Source organism: Gekko japonicus, unplaced genomic scaffold, assembly GCF_001447785.1.
Source record: "Gekko japonicus isolate JY-2015 unplaced genomic scaffold, Gekko_japonicus_V1.1 scaffold398, whole genome shotgun sequence".
Classification (NCBI taxonomy): domain Eukaryota; kingdom Metazoa; phylum Chordata; class Lepidosauria; order Squamata; family Gekkonidae; genus Gekko; species Gekko japonicus.
In genome coordinates, this window is record NW_015164676.1 from 513,212 (window position 1) to 529,449 (window position 16,238).

General features: G+C 53.8%; 1 protein-coding gene across 1 annotated transcript in view; it reads left to right on the top strand.

The window, feature by feature from the left end:
• ATP13A4 (ATPase type 13A4) overlaps positions 1-16,238 on the top strand; it is an 89,350-nt gene that overhangs the window by 23,705 nt on the left and 49,407 nt on the right. Inside the window, 5 exon segments of the mRNA XM_015409276.1 lie at positions 325-395; positions 1,177-1,257; positions 6,190-6,259; positions 12,055-12,189; positions 13,230-13,302. Coding sequence (XP_015264762.1) covers positions 325-395; positions 1,177-1,257; positions 6,190-6,259; positions 12,055-12,189; positions 13,230-13,302 — 430 coding nt within the window.

Here is a 16,238-nt window from a genome sequence, read left to right on the forward strand (position 1 = left end):
CCAAAAATAGCCCTGACTGCCGACAAACTTGACCAAATGTGGTCCTCCTGAGTGAAAACACCTTCCGCTGCCTCCTGAAGACTGGCAGTGAAGGGCCCCTGCGGGCACCTCTCTCTGGGGAGGTTGTTCCATCCTTGTGGGGCCGCCACTGGAAAGGCCCTGGCTTGTGTGCCTGCCGAAGGAGCTTCTTTGATTGCGGGGGCAGTCAGGGAGGAAATCTCCCCGTGGTCCTAACTCCCAGGCAGGAAGGTTCCTGGGCTGCTCTCAGGGCAGCAGCTGAGAGGCTCCCTCTGCAGTGCCCGCTGTCACTGCTTGCTTTGGCAGGTGAGCTGCATCCACGTGCAGAAAATCCGCTATGCCTGGGACCTGGTCGCCAATTGCTTCCAGAAGGTCGGGTGAGTCTCCTAAGCTGCTGCCTCTTGCGGGCGGGGAGGGTCCTGTGGGAAGCCAGACTTCCGTGGCCCCACCTCGAGAGCCAGTTGGGTGGCGTGGTTAGGAGCGCGGACTCTGATCTGGGAGAACCGGGTTTGATTCCCCACTCCTCCTCCACGTGCGGCCGCTGGCGTGACCTTGGGTCAGTCACAAGAGCAGTTCTCTCAGAGCTCTCTCAGCCCTACCTACCTCACAGGGTGTCTGTTGTGGGGAGGGGACGGGAAAGGAGATGGTAAGACTGAGCCCTATGAGGAAAGGCTGAGGGCCTTGGGAATGTTTAGTTTGGAGAAGAGGAGACTGGGGAGGGAGACATGATAGCTCTCTTTAAATATCTGAAAGGCTGTCATGTGGAGGAGGACAAGGAGCTGTCCCAGTTGGCAGCAGAGGAGAGGACCCGAAGCAACGGGTTTAAATTGCATGCAGAAAGGTATCGGCTGGATGTCAGGAAACACTTTTTCACGGTCAGAGTGATTCAAAGGTGGAATCAGCTGCCTAGGGAGGTGGTGAGCTCCCCTTCACCAGCAGCTTTCAAGAAGAGGCTGGATGAATATTGGTCAGAGATGCTTTAGGCTGGTCCTGCACTGGGCAGGGGGTTGGACTAGATGGTCTCTGTATGGAACCCTTCCTACTCTATGATTCTATGATTCTATGTAAGCCGCTCTGAGACTCCTTCGGGTAGTGAAGGGCGGGGTATAAACCCAGTCTCTTCTTCTCGTCTTCTCCTTGGCTCTCTGTCTGTTCCAGAGTCCTCGAGGAAAGCCACACCTGTGCAGATATTCATGCAAAATTTGGATCTGGGCTGCCCCCCAAAGAGCAAGAAGTCAGGTAAGCTGCCAGCGTGGTGGGGAGAGGCAGGCAGGCCGGCCGGGAGCGTTTCCCCTGGGGGGGGGAGGGGTGATCAGTGCCCTGCATGGTTAGTAGCAGGAGTTAAGAGGGGGCCACATGGGCTTGGCCTGGGGGGGGATCTTCTTTGGGCCACAGCGGCTGCTGACGAGTTTCCCTCTTCTTATACTCCCTGGTTCAGTCCATCCTCCAACCTGGGCTTCTGCCAGTCGACCGACACTCTGGTGGGGTCTTCTGGAGAGAGTGGAGAGCGGGACAGAGCAGGATCCGGGGAGGCCTAGGTCCAACACACACCCCCTTCTGCTGTGTGAGCCGGCCGGGCAAATTTGGGGCTATTGAAAAATTTCCACCTGGCCCTACCTCACAGGGTTGTTGTTGTCAGAGAATAGAGGAGGGGAGAACGTAAAAACATAAGAGAACATAAGAGAACATAAGAGAAGCCACTGCTGGATCAGGCCCATCCAGTCCCACACTCTGTCACACAGTGGCCAAAGAATACCAGGTGCCCTCAGGAGGTCCAGCAGTGGGGCCAGGAGGACACTAGGAGCCCTCCCACTGTTGCCCCCCCAAGTACCAAGAAGACAGAGCATCCCTTGCCCCAGACCGAGAGTTCCTGTCTATAGCTTGTGGCTAATAGCCACTGATGGACCTCTGCTCCATATAAGAACGTAAGAGAAGCCAATGCTGGATCAGGCCAATGGCCCATCTAGTCCAACACTCTGTCACACAGTGGCCAAAAACACCAGGTGCTATCAGGAGGTCCAGCAGTGGGGCCAGGACACTAGGAGCCCTCCCACTGTTGCCCCCCCAAGTACCAAGAATATAGAGCATCCCTTGCCCAAGACCGAGAGTTCCCATCTATACCTTGTGGCTAATAGCCACTGATGGACCTCTGCTCCATATAAGAATGTAAGAGAAGCCAGTGTTGGATCAGGCCAATGGCCCATACAGTCCAACACTCTGTCACACAGTGGCCAAAAATACCAGGTGCCATCAGGAGGTCCACCAGTGGGGCCAGGATACTAGAAGCCCTCCCACTGTTGCCCCCCCCCAAGCACCAAGAATACAGAGCATCCCTTGCCCCAGACCGAGAGCTCCTATCTATAGCTTGTGGCTAATAGCCACTGATGGACCTCTGCTCCATGTGTTTATCCATAAGAACATAAGAGAAGCCAATGTTGGATCAGGCCAGTGGCCCATCCAGTCCAACACTCTGTCACACAGTGGCCAAAAATACCAGGTGCCGTATGTAGGGCTCTCTTTTGGCTCTGCTCCTGTAAGGTCCCTTCCAACTCTAACATTCTATGATTCTATGATAACCCCCTGCACTCTGCAGGAGCATAGCAGAAAGATAGCCCGACAACATACCCGAAAGATGGCCGTCCAGCCTCCGCTTGAAAACGTCCAGCGAAGGAGCCTCCACCACCTCCCGTGGCAACCTGTTCCACTGCTCAACCACTCTTACAGTCAGGAAGTTTCTCCTGATATTTAGCCGGTATCGACTCCCTTGTCATTTCCACCCATTAGATCGAGTCTTGCAATCTGGAGCAAGAGAGAATAGATCTGCTCCATCTTCCACATGACAGCCCTTCAGATACTTGAAGACTGCAATCGTGTCCCCTCCAAGCCTTCTCTTTCCCAGGCTAAACAGACCCAACTCTCTCAGCCTTTCCTCGTGAGACGTCTCTCTCCCGACAGTAGAGATCAGTTCACCTGGAAGAAATGGCTGCTTCAGAGGGTGGGCTCCAGGGCATTCTTCCTTACTGAGGCCCCTCCCCTTCCCAAACCCCGCCCTCCCCGGGTTCCACCCCACAAATCTCCAGGTATTCTCCAACCCAGATCTGGCAACCCTACTAACAGGCCGTGCCGCTGTCTGTCCAGGTTGGAGCAACTAGAGGTGTGAAGTCGGAAGGACCCCAGTGGGTCACTTTGGCCAGCCCCCTGCCCCGTACCCCACCCCGGGCCACGGCCCCCACACTGCCTCAGGAAGGAGACTGCAAGGCCTTCCCTCTTGGCAGCCTGTCCCAGGGCCAAGTGGCCGGAGGAAGTCTGATGTTCCCCACTTCCCTCGAGCTTAAAATAGCTGCTTTAAAAAACTGTTAGAAAGAGTCAGATGTTCAAGAATGAAAAACAGAAACATGCGCAGAATTATCAACTATAGAGAAGAAGAGAAGAAGAGATTGGATTTATACCCTTGCCCTTCACTACCCAGAGGAGTCTCAGAGTGACTTATAAACTCCTTTCCCTTCCCCTCCCCACAACAGACACCCTGTGAGGTGGGTGGGGCTGAGAGAGCTCTGACAGAAACGGCTCTTTTTCAAGGACAGCTCTTATCAGAACTATGGTCATCCAGCAGGTGCAGGTGGAGGAGTGGGGAATCAAACCTGGTTCTCCGACATTACGTGCACTTAACCTCTACACCAACCACTACACCAACTATACCAACCAGTACACCAAGTGAAAGGCACAGAATGCAGATAGTAAACACGTAAATGCAAGTTTCCTTATCCAAATTCTTCAGTGCATCAGTCATGACCAAGATAATCTATATTGAGAGGACATGTGTACATATTAAATACATTGGGAAGTCCTTGTTTGACAGATTCTGTTGGGCGTTACTGACTCTGGTGGTGTGAGTCACATGAGTATGTGCAGGTTCCGCTTCTGGCCGCCTGTTCTGGCTTGTTCATTCTCTTTACTTTCTTTGTAGTCTTCCTTTCTTGCCTGAGACTCAAGGTGGATTAGAAAATTCAGGAACTCAACAGAGATATTATAAGGCATCCAGTGAACAAGGAAATAAATCTGAATTACAACGTTAGAAGACAATGCAATAGAAATGGTATTAAACATGATACAAGAAATGCAAACTAGGTTAAAGAAATTAGGAAACAATGGAGTGAAAATAAGAAACGCGCAGAGTAAACAGTGCTGTAAACCTCAGCTCTTATCCCTTTATTATCCCTCTGAAAAATCCCATTTTTACTGCAGCCCTGCTCTGTTTATAAAAATGCCCTCCTGAGCAATTCCTGAATGTGGCTGATGCCCGATAACCTTTGGGTGTGATGCCTCTCGTCTTGTGAAGAACACAGGGACTCTGGGATTATTTCCATTCCTTGATTTCACACAGAAGCCTTTTTAATATTATGACTTTGAATTTTCTGTAGAGACTCAGGGCAAGAAGTGATGCTGCAGAAGGAATTGGGGTAAACTTCTTAAGTGAAGGTTGTCTACGAAGGGATGATCACAAAGGAGGAGAGGGTACATTGGGCGGCCCTTAACTGCAGCCCTGAAACTGCAGCTGGTTCAGAATGCAGCCGTCCAATTAAAAAGTCTAGCTGATTGGAATCTGTCTCTCCCCTGTTAACGGTCTATATAAGGTCTAGCTGTCGGGAATATATGTCTCCCCTAAAACAGTTACAAAATATAGAAAACAATTCAATCATACAGCACAGAATATCCGATAAACAATACAATAGGTAAAGGTTTCCCTTTCTCGAAAGTCAGTCGAATCCGACTCTAGGGATGCAGTGCTCATCTCCGTTTCCAAGCCGAAGAGACAGCGCTGTCCGAAGACGTTCCCGTGGTCATGTGGCCAGCATGACGAAATGCCAAGGCGCACGAAACGCTGTTCCCTTCCCACCAAAGTGGTATCAGTGTATCTACTCGCAATTTCTTGCTTTCAAACTGCTAGGTTGGCAGGAGCTGGAGCCAGAGACGGGAGCTCACTCTGTCATCCAGCAGCTGCATGTGGGGGAGGAGTGGGGAATCAAACCTGGTTCTCCCAGATTAGAGTCTGCGCTCCTAACCCCTACACCAAACTGGCGCAGTGAAAGAACTCTCTCTGCCTGAGACCCTGGAGAGCAGCTGCCGGCCTGAGTTGACAATATACTGACTTTGGTGGCCCCAGGGTTTGATTCCATATAAGGCTGTGTCATGCATCCATGTCTTCATTCGAAATGACCCGCTGGCACAACGATGGCACCAAATGCTGCCATTATTTGATCTTAAGAACATGATCTGAAAATTCTCCTCTCCCCCCCCCTCAATTTTTGAAATTTCCCATAATGTCCAGCCTGCTGAAGGGATCTGGTGAGCGGGGAAGCTGGTGCAGTGTTGAGGGTCCTTTTGATTGGCCCTCAGAAAAACGTATTGTGTGAGTTTGGGGTTTTGGTTTGGATTTTGCTTGGGCCAATACAGCTGGGCCCTCCTTCTAGTTTGGCGCAGTGGTTAAGAGCGGCGTACTCTAATCTGGGGAAAAACCGGGTTTGATTCCCCACTCCTCCTCCACATGCAGCTGCTGGGTGACCTTGGGCCAGTCACAAGTTCTCTCAGAGCTGTTCTCTCACGAGCAGTTTCTGTCAAGAGCTCTCTCAGCCCCACCCGCCTCACAGGGTGTCTGTTGTGGGGAGGGGGAGGGAAAGGAGATTGTAAGCTGCTCTGAGACACCTTTGGGTAGTGAAAGGCGGGGTATAAATCCAATCTCTTCTTCTCTGTTGTTGCCTGCCTGCCAGCCAGTCCGACCGCACTCTGCATCGTTCTGTTTGATTTCACCTCTTCTTCTCCTGCCTCAGGAAAGAGCCAGGGCCCAGGCGCACCTTGAATACTAACTAAATTGGTGGCAAGGGAGGAGCTTTCGGGAGTCACTGCTCACATTCCAGCTCTATCTGAAGAAGTGAGCAGTGACTCACAAGAGCTCCCACCGGCTACCAATTGTTGTTAGTCTCAAAGGTGCTCCTGGACTCTGGCTCTTTGCTCCTGCTACGGACAGACAGACAGGGCCGCCTGTCCTGATCTTGCCTTGCCTTGCATGTTTGGTCTCCTCCTCCTCTTATCCAGAGGGGAAAGTTGAGCAGGAGCCGGAAAGGGCCCGGCTAGTCAGACTGACCGTGGCCTCTCTCTCTTGCTCCCACACAGGAAGCTGATCTGTGGACCCAACACCATCGATGTGGAGATCACGCCTATTTGGAAGCTGCTTGTCAAAGAGGTATTGCCTCAAAACTAGCTTTGGGCAACTAGGGGACGCGTGTAGAGCAATGTTCCCTCTAAGGTGTGGAGTCTTGTGAGCAAAAATTCTACTTTGTGAGTTACTGGTATTGAAGTTGTGAGCAAGCGATTTGGCTACTGCATATATTAGTTTGCTCTGGAGCCATCTTTCCTGAGCTAAGACAAAAATGTGTGAGCTGGAGACTAAAAAACTGTGAGCTAGCTCACACTAACTCAGCTTAGAGGGAACACTGGTGCAGAGTCCCACGTGACGTGCCTCCCTGAAGCTGCCAGGCTTTGCAGACTGGTGTGGAAGCATTGGTTGTGCAGGTGATTTTGCAAATGATTAAAGTAGGGTTCTAGTCCACCTGCAGAGGGGGTAGTAGGTGAAGTGTGAGGAATGCCTGGTGAAACCTTTGGGGCCAGAGGGTTGTCCATGAGGCTGAGCCCCCGGGGGCCCCCGTGGCTTCCCGGCCCAGCATTCGCCGGCCACAGGCTGAGTTTGCCTGCTCACAGTTACCCAGGAAAGCATTATCGGTGCATTGAAAACCTTTGCCTTGACATTTTGTTGGTCCAGTGTTCTCTGGCCATTTTATTGTCTTAGATCTTTCCAAGGTCATCTGTTTCATTGGTTAAGGCAGGTGCAAGATGGCATTGGTAAATAAAGACTGGCATGTTGACTTTTAGGCCACAAGTACAAACTGCCGTGGAAAGCAGGCCTGTGTGGCGAAAGGGGACCCCCCCCTCCCTTTTCTCCTTCAAGCGCTCGCAAAAGAGAGAGGGCCATTAAGACATTCCAGTTTCTCCTACCTGTAATTCTCAAAGTGCACTCAGAGGTGTTCTCTCAAGAGCAGTTTCTCTCAGAGCTCTCTCAGCCCCACCTACTCACAGGGTGTCTGTTGTGGGGAGGGGAAGAGAAAGGAGAATGGAGGAAGAAGAAGAAGAAGAGGAGGAGGAGGAGATTGGATTTATACCCCGCCCTTCACTCGGAGTCTCAGAGCAGCTTACAAACTCCTTTCCCTCCCCCTCCCCACAACAGACACCCTGTGAGCAATGCTCCCTCTAAGCTGTGGAGTCTTGTGAGCAAAAATTCTACTTTGTGAGCTCCTGGCATTAAAGTTGTGAGCGAGCGATTTGGTGGCTGCATCAATTAGTTTGCTCTGGAGCCCCATCCTTCCTGAGCTAAGACAAGAATGTGTGAGCCGGAGGCTAAAAACTGTGAGCTAGCTCACACCAACTCAGCTTAGAGGGAACAGCGCCTGTGAGGTCGGTGGGGCTGAGAGAGCTCTCTTGAGAACTGTCCTTGAGAGAACAGCTCTGAGAGAACTACGGCTTGCCCAAGGTCATCCAGCAGCTGCGAGTGGAGGAGTGGGTGAATCAAGCCCGGTCCTCCCAGATTAGAGCCGCTCTGAGACTCTGAGTGAAGATGGTGGAGACAGAACAGGTCCACCGAGTTCAGTCACTGGGCGGCTTTTCCCCTTCCGCTCCCTCCCTCCACACCTGAGCTCTGCCTTCGCAGCCTTCGGCCTAATCCAGGAGGAGGCTGTGTCCTGGGCCAGCCAGCTCCCTAGTGACTGTTTGGGATGCTTTGTTCCCAAAAGCCCAGGTACGATGTCTCATAAAAGCAACGGCCCCAAGAAGCCGATTAGCAGTTTAATCCACAGAGGTTTAGCCGGCAGAGTCCAAACAGAACATTCTGTCCTCTCCTGAAGGGCCGGTCCTGCCGCCTTTGCTCTTGGAATTTCATGACAGTTTTTTTCCCCTGAACTGCTTAAAATGAGCTGGCAGGTTGAGCCGTCTAATTAAGTTTGGCTGCTCGTGGATTGCCTCGGGCTGTGCCCTGTGTCGATCGGTTGTCCTGCATGGAAACCTCTTTGCTGGCAGCAGGGCCCAACTCAAAGGGGTGCCTACTGCAGCGTTCCCTCTAAGCTGAGCCAGTGTGAGCCAGCTCACAGCTTTTTAGCCTCCGGCTCACACATTTTTGTCTCAGCTCAGGAAGGATGGGGCTCCAGAGCAAACTGTTTTATGCAGTAGCTAAATCGCCTGCTCACAACTTTAATGCCAGCAGCTCACAAAGTAAAATTTTACTCACAAGACTCCACAGCTTAGAGGGAGCCTTGGTGCCTAGTAGTCTCCCGGGCCTCCTCCATTTCTTGGTTACGGCAGTGTTCTGGAGTCCCGGCTGCTCTTGCAATTTGGAACAGGGCCTTTGCCATGGTGGTCCCCCATCTGTCGAATATCCTCCCCCTGCTGGGACTGTTTGTTCCGCAAAACTGTCTTACTGACCAGGACCTTGGACCTAGGGTTGCCAGCCTCCAGGTGGGGCCTGGGGATCCCCTGCTTTTACAACAGATCTCCAGCTGACAGAGATCAGCTCCCCTGGAGAAAAGGGCTGCTTTGAAGGGTGGGCTCTGTGGCATTGCACCCGGCTGAGGCCCCTCCCCTTCCCAAAGCCCGCCCTCTCCCAGCTCCACCCCCCAAAGTCTCCAGGTATTTTCCAACCCAGACCTGGCAACCCTCCTGGGACCGTTTGTTAGGGCTCCTGTCAGCTCTGTAGCTAGGGAATTCCTTGGGAGGGGGCCTCGGGGGGGCCACCAGCTAATTAAATGAAAGTACAGTGCAGGTGGTAAGTTGGAGCACTTTGGGGTCAGCCCAGGGGGGAGGGGACCCAGAAGAAACACTAGGGGGCCAGGCCCCGTGGGCCCCGTGTCAGCTACGGGCCAAGGTGCTGTCCATTGTGATTTTGGAGGTGTGATGCTGTGATGTTTCCGCGGAGTTTTGCAGGGATGGGTAGGCTCTGTGCTACTGCCTCGAACATTTATGGAAATGAAAATGGGGAGGGGGGGCGGGACAGTAAGTGAGGCTGTGGTTTCCCAGCAGGCCTCCCGGGATTCTCTGGAGCTGGTGGGGCTCCTTGTGGGCGTGGTCCTCCAGTGCGACTGACCTTGCGTGCAGCAGCCGGGAAGCCCTGCCGCGCTTGAGGCCACCGGGGGTGGCAAATGAGGCCAGGCTGACTTGGTGTGATATCTGTCAGATGGACTTTTTATAGAGGTTAAAGGGTGTGGGTTACTCCAGTCACCACTAGTTAGCAGAGTGCTTAACTAAAGCTACAAACGCAAGTGCGTCACTTCACCAGGTTACCCAGCTTCCCCAGGTTACACCAGTTTGGTGTCGTGGTTAAGACTCTAATCTGGGAGAACCGAGTTTGATTCCCCAATCCTCCTCCACATGCAGCCAGCTGATGACCTTGGGCAAGCCGTAGTTCTGAAAAGAGCTGTCCTTGAAAAAGAGCCGTTTCTGTCAAGAGCTCTCTCAGCCCCACCTACCTCACAGGGTGTCTGTGGTGGGGAGGGGGAGGGAAGCCGCTCTGAGACTCCTTTGGGTGGTGAAAGGCGGGGTATAAATCCAACCTACTCCTCCTCCTCCTCCTCCTCCTCCTCCTCCACAGAGCCACATTGCAAGTTTAGAAGAGAAATACTTCTCTCTTTATTTGAGAAGTACACTTTGGATAGGAAAGAGCAGAGATTGATAGACTACTAATTACTAGCTAAAAATGGGCCCGTCAGTCTCATGGTGCCATGAGAGGGCAACCTCTCCCTCTCTGGGTGTGTGCTGGTAGAGAGCAAGCCTTCATCCAGAGTGAGAGAGAAGCAGGAAAGGGGACTTGGTCCCTGAGAATACAATCTACATATCAAAGGGGACAGTGGCAGAAGAGTAGAGACAGGAAGAAAGGTCCGTGTGCCTGTCTAGCTATGCAGCCTCTCTTGCCACTCGGTTTGGAGGTCTGAGGCAGGGGACATCACGCATCCGGAACTTCCAGCACTTTTCAAGTCCTGGTTGATGGCTGCGGTGCTGAAATGCAACCCCAGCTCAGAGGGCCACAGGGCTTCTGAAGAACTACGCGGCAGCTTGAGGGCTGAGTCCTTTAAGAACAGCAGACTCAGCGGGGGGGGGGGGGGCGCCTGCATTGAGACCTCCAGCCACTTTGGAGCGTTTTGAGCTGGTCACCTGCTCTTCTTGCTTCCCAGGTCAGAAGTGCTGGGAACGGGGAAAGCTGGCATCCCATCTGAAGCCATTGGAAAAGCAGGAGGATGCTGAGATGCAGCCCCTGGATGGAGCCGTTTCCCCTGGGCTAAGCACTTGGGTGGCATCGAATCATAGAGTGTTAGAGTTGGAAGGGACCTTGGCAGGTCATCTAGTCCTATTCTCTAAGCAAGCATCTAGTGAACCTATTCTCTAAGCAAGCCCACTTCATCCCCTTCCCGTCGTTGCCTACAGCCAAAACCCTGGCTAAGGCTTTTATGCTCCATGTGGTGAGGCTCCATATGCTGCCAAGCAAAGTGATATCCGACAGAGGTTCCCAATTCGTCTCCAGGTTTTGGGGGAGTTGATGAAGATCATGGGGGTGGAGAGGGGTTTGAGTAGTGCATACCACCCAGAGACTGATGGACAAACTGAAAGAGTTAATCAAACTTTGGAACAATACCTCAGGTGTTTCACAAACTATCAGCAAGATGACTGGCATGACTTATTGCCCCTCGCCGAGTATTGCTACAACAACACCTGCCACACGTCCACTGGGCTGTCACCTTTCAAAGCACTTTATGGCTATGACAGCCCACCCTTGCTGTTTTTGGAGGGGACGACAGACGTGGGTTCAGGGGATGCGGGCTCTTGGTGCAAGAACTTGCAGGAGTCATGGCCTCTATTGCAAAAGGCGTTGGATGCTGCCAAAGAGGCATATAAGACTCAGGCTGACAGGAGAAGGGTGGAGGGTTGGGCTCTGCAGCCTGGTGACTTTGTATACATTTCCACTAAGAACATTAAAATGTTGCGGCCCAGCAGGAAATTGGGGTGGAAATTCATAGGGCCTTTTAAGGTTCGCAAAGTGAACCCCCCGCACTCTGCAGGAGCATCAGGGAGCGTCCCCTCTCCTGGCTCTGTAGTCTGCTTGTTTGTCCCGACCTCCTTCCTTTGCACCCGGCCATCCCCCCCCGCCCCGACCCTCTTTCCAGTGTGGCACCCTGTGGGCATAGGGATGCGATCCTCCTGGGGGATGCAAACCGTTTGTGTCAGAGTTCTCTCAGCCCCACCCACCTCACAGGGTGTCTGTTGTGGGGAGGGGAAGGGAAAGGAGTCTGTAAGCCGCTCTGAGACTCCCTTGGGGGAAGGGCCATGGGGTATGAATCCAATCTCTTCTTTTCTTCTTCTTCCCATCCTCCTGGTGGGTGCAAACCAAAGAGAGAGAGATCACAGGATGGAAGTTGAGAAGAAGCAAACAACCATGATGTATCATGCCAGAAATAGATGTGATGAGTGTTACCATGGGATGTGAATAGAGTGTTTGCCAAATGGATTAATATTATATAGGTATTTCAACACCACCCACTCTGATAATGTTATATGAAATGAGATATAATACGCATGGTTCGTTGGTGTTGATGGCGTCTGAATTGCTTCCAGTAAAGTGAATATTTGAAAAAGAAATTTCTAGTCCTTGGAGACTTTTTTGGCATAGTACATCACTATTGTTTGCTTCTTCTCATCCTCCTGGTGGGACCTGGGGATCCCTCGAAATTACAGCTCATCTCCCGACTACAGAGAACAGTTCCCCTGGAGAAAACGGATGCTTTGGAGGGTGGACTCTACCCTACCATCCCCTGCTGCTGGCCATTGGAGGGACCTGGCAACGCTAGGCGGGCCGGAGCAAGGACAGGCGCGTGGATGGGCCACAGGAAGCCACGCGCGGTTTGCAAGCCACTGGTTGTCTTCCCCCCCCCCTCTGCGCCCAAACAGGTCCTCAACCCGTTCTACGTCTTCCAGCTCTTCAGTGTCTGCCTGTGGCTGGCCGAAGATTACATTGAGTACTCGGTGGCCATCATCCTGATGTCCCTCCTCTCTATCGCTCTGACGGTCTACGACCTCAGGAAGGTGAGCGGGAGGGGGGAAGGCACCTGGGGCAGGACGCCCGGACCGAGCCGGCACTCGCTCGTTGACACTGCAGCCTCAGGGGCCTGGTCCACCTCCGGTGTGGGCACGTGCCACCCGTTGTGCAGTTTGGGGAAGACGCGTTGCAGCTGAGAGAACGCTTTTGGGCAGCAAATCGGTGAGGGGCTGAGCCTCACCCTGTCCAGTGCTCCCTCTAAGCTGAGTTAGTGTGAGCCTTTTTTAGCCTCTGGCTCATGCATTTTTGTCTGAGCTCAGGAAGGGAGGGCTCCAGAGCAAACTCATTGATGCAGCAGCCAAATCGCTGGCTCCCAACTTGAATGCCAGCAGCTCACAGAGTAGGATTTTTGCTCACAAGACTCCACAGCTGAGAGGGAGCTTTGGGGCCACTGTGCATTGCTTCCACTGGCATTAAAGTTGTCAGCTCACGCTAACTCAGCTTAGTGGGAACACTGCCACTGTGTACAAGAGCCCTGGCGGCTGCGACTGGTGACCCTCCTGGTGGCACATGCCCTGCATTAAAAGCCCATCTCTTGGTAATCCTAACAACAGCCTTGTAAGGCAGGCCATTCTGCCAGAGGAGAGTCTGAAGTGGCCATAGCTGGAGAGAGCTGCCTTTGCCCTGGGGCTCTCCTCCTCCGTCCCTCAGCCTCTCTGCCAGACCGGCTCTGCTGCGTCTCTCCTCAACAGCCCTTCTGCTTGGCAGGCACCCGAGGGGGTGTCATTGCAGGAGCACTTCCTGCTTCCCCAGGCAGCCTTTCCCCTGGGCCCATCCTGGGCAGCTGTGTGGGGCTCACCTCCCCCCTGGGGAAGTCTGAGCCCCAGAGGCCCTTGCCACGTCAACAGACTGCGTCCGGGATTTCAGTTGTCATCACACACAACAGAAGTCTCTTTCCTGGCACCCCCGGGAGCTGCTGGGCGGGAGGGAGACTTTGACTGCTCTGTGTGTGTGTGTGTGTGTGTGTGTGGCAGTGTCCTTGCCGGCCTCACTGGGCTCTGTGCCGTCTTCCCTTTGTGCCCGGCAGCAATCCGTGAAGGTGCATCGACTGGTGCAGTCCCACAACAGCGTCCTGGTCAAGGTGTGCAGGAGAGACGCAGGTGAGCTTCATCTCTGGGCCCCGTCGGCCTCTTCTGGTGCTTTCCGGCATGTTGAGCGGCCGTTCAGAGGAGGGGGTGGGGGTGTCCAGCTCCGTCTGCTCCCAGCACCAAGTCACCGAAGCAGAGTGTGTGCTTGGGGGGGGGGGTCAACAGTGGTAGGGCTTCCGGTGTCCTGGCCCCACTGGTGGACCTCCTGAGGGCACCTGGTATTTTTGGCCACTGTGTGACACAGAGTGTTGGACTGGAGGGGCCTTTGGCCTGATCCAGCATTGGCGTCTCTTATGTTCTTATGCTGTGAGCACAGGGAGGGGAGGGGAGGGGAGGGGTGTGCTCCCTGCAGACCATAGCCCTCCCCCAGCACAGCAGATGGGACCCGCTGGCTGCTCTGCCCCTTACATACCGTCTCACCCCACAGGCAATGCCAAGTGTGGACTGAGTCAAGGCACTGCAGTGGGCCCAGAGGAAATCAGGACAGTGTAGGAAAAGGGGAGACTCTGTGACTGTGCCAGGGCCTGGCACTGCCCACTGAACGCATACATGCCAAGCAGAGAGTGGGAGACGTGCATGCCCATGGCGGCTGAAGGAAGCCTCCATATTCAGCTGCAGCCAGCCTCTGAAACCTGGTGCCAGGAGGCATCGTCAGGGGAGGGCCTCAGCCTCGGTGCCCATTCGGCCCTCTAGAGTCCCTGGCTGGCCGCTGTGTGGCCTGGATGGACGCTCCCTGGTCTGGTCCAGCAAGGCACCACTTACACCCTGCAGGCTCAGCCCAGAGCAGCCAAGCAAGAGCTTCATGGAAGTTCACACCAGAGAGTAACAAATCTCTGTTTACCCCACACTCTGTAGATCCTCTGTAGATTTATTGTGCTTTTCAAAAGAGACGTTAAGGTGATTGTGTGTGTGTGTGTGTGTGTGTCAAGTGCTGTCAGTTTTCTTCTGATTCATGGCGGCCCAGTGAATTAACATTCTCATCTGGTCGTTAAGGGCCTGGCTCAGGTCTTGCAAACGGAAGGCCCTTGTGGCTTCCTGGATGGGGTCAAGCCGTCTCATGGTCGGGTCCTCCTCCTTTCCTGCTGGCTCCAATTTTCCCCAGCGTTCTTGTCTCCTCCTGGGACTCTTGTCTTCTCATTGTGAGACCATAATATGATAGCCTCAGTTTGGTCCTTTTAGCTTCTAGGGAGAGTTCCGGCTTCATTTGATCTAGAAACCACTTTGTTTGTCTTTTTGGCGGTCCACAGTATCCGTAAAACTCCCCTCCAACAGCACATTTCAAAGGAATCCCCTTTCTTCCTGTCCGCCATCTTCATTGTCCAGCTTTCACACCCCCATACACACTGACAAGGGATACCGTGGCGTAAATTATCTTGCTCTTGGTTGCCAGCAACACATCTTTACCCTTAAGAATCTTTTCCACCTCCTTCCTGGCTGCCTTCCCCAGTCTCCATCTCCTTCTGATTCCTAAGTTGCAGTCTCCCTTTGGGTTGGTGAGGAAGCCAAGGAACAGAAAACCTTGAACCATGTGATTAGTCATGTGATTAGTCATCCCAGTTCCCTGTAGCAGTGAGTTCCATTGGGCAGGCCTAGGTGAGACGTTCCAATCATCCAGCCAACCTCATCATAGCATAAAAACCAACAACACAGCAGAGATTTGTGTCTCACAACATTTATTGTGGCATGAGGTTTTGCAGCCAGTTTAGCAGGAAGTGTGGTTGGAGAAATTGGGGAGGTAAATCTGTGCACCCGAGAAACATCTTTCTCAGTGCCCGTCCCTCTCCTTCCCATCTCTCAGGAAAGGACGCATTCAATCTTGACGGGCCGTCATGTGCACCCCCAGGGAAAGCGAGAGCGGGCAGCTGGTTGGTTCCAAAAGCAGACCCGGGCCTGACAGGTCAGGCTGCCTGTGCCAGCGATGTCAGGCGCCAAGCCAAAGGGTGCTCTGCCTTTGCTCCCGGGCGCTCTGCCATTCCCCTGAAGCTTGTGGTCCTTTGAGGCTTCTCTTTATCCCAGCCAGGAGGGACTCCTTCCAAGCCAAGCAAGGGTTTGAAGTGTGAACTTTGATGGAGCCCAAACTGGTGGAGCTGTTATGGGAGACCACAGTGCCAGTGCGGCTGCTTCAGTTGGCATGCCTTCGGAGGAAGGGACCCGTGGTTAGCAAGATTTTGAGACTTAGAGATCTTGTGGGAGGCTTGCCCCTCGGTGTGACACTTTTCACACAAGCAAAGCGCATCTGGGCCACTGGGAGGAGGCAAAGAAAAAGCCTCTTTCATTCCAGTGGTGGTCAGCCGGGGCCATGGTGGTGACCTGGTTTGGTCCTGCTCAGCCACCTCCTCCTCCGTGGGGCCCCTCCCAGGAGAAGAGCTGCCGGCACCCCAGCCCAGACCGCCAGTTCCCCAGACCTCCAGGAAACTGCCTGACGCCTGCCCTCTTCTGCCCAGGGCAGCCGGCCACCAGCTCAGCATGCTGCTTTGGCATCCTGCCAGCCCAGCCCCATGGAGCAGGTTTGCCGTGGCTCACAAGCAGCTGCTTGCGGGGGATGAGTCAGGCCAGCCGCTGTGTGTCATCACCTGCAGGGCAGGTCAGCCCTTGCCCGGCTGGAAGGCCACCGAAGGTTCCGCCAAACCATCTGCTGTGCTGGGGGAGGGCTATGGTCTGCAGGGAGCACACCCCTCCCCTCCCCTCCCCTCCCTGTGCTCACAGCATAAGAACATAAGAGACGCCAATGCTGGATCAGGCCAAAGGCCCCTCCAGTCCTCCAGTGAAGTGAAGGCGAGAGACACCGGGGGGGGGGGGGCAGGATGCCCTGCCCATGGGAGGCTGTGGCAGCTGAAGGGGAGCGGCGGGTTCCAGTGTCAACTCTGCCGGAATGCTCAACGCAGGACTGACCGTGTTTCACTCTCTCTGACCGATTCCCCACAGGCAGCTGTGCCGCCGTCGCTCTT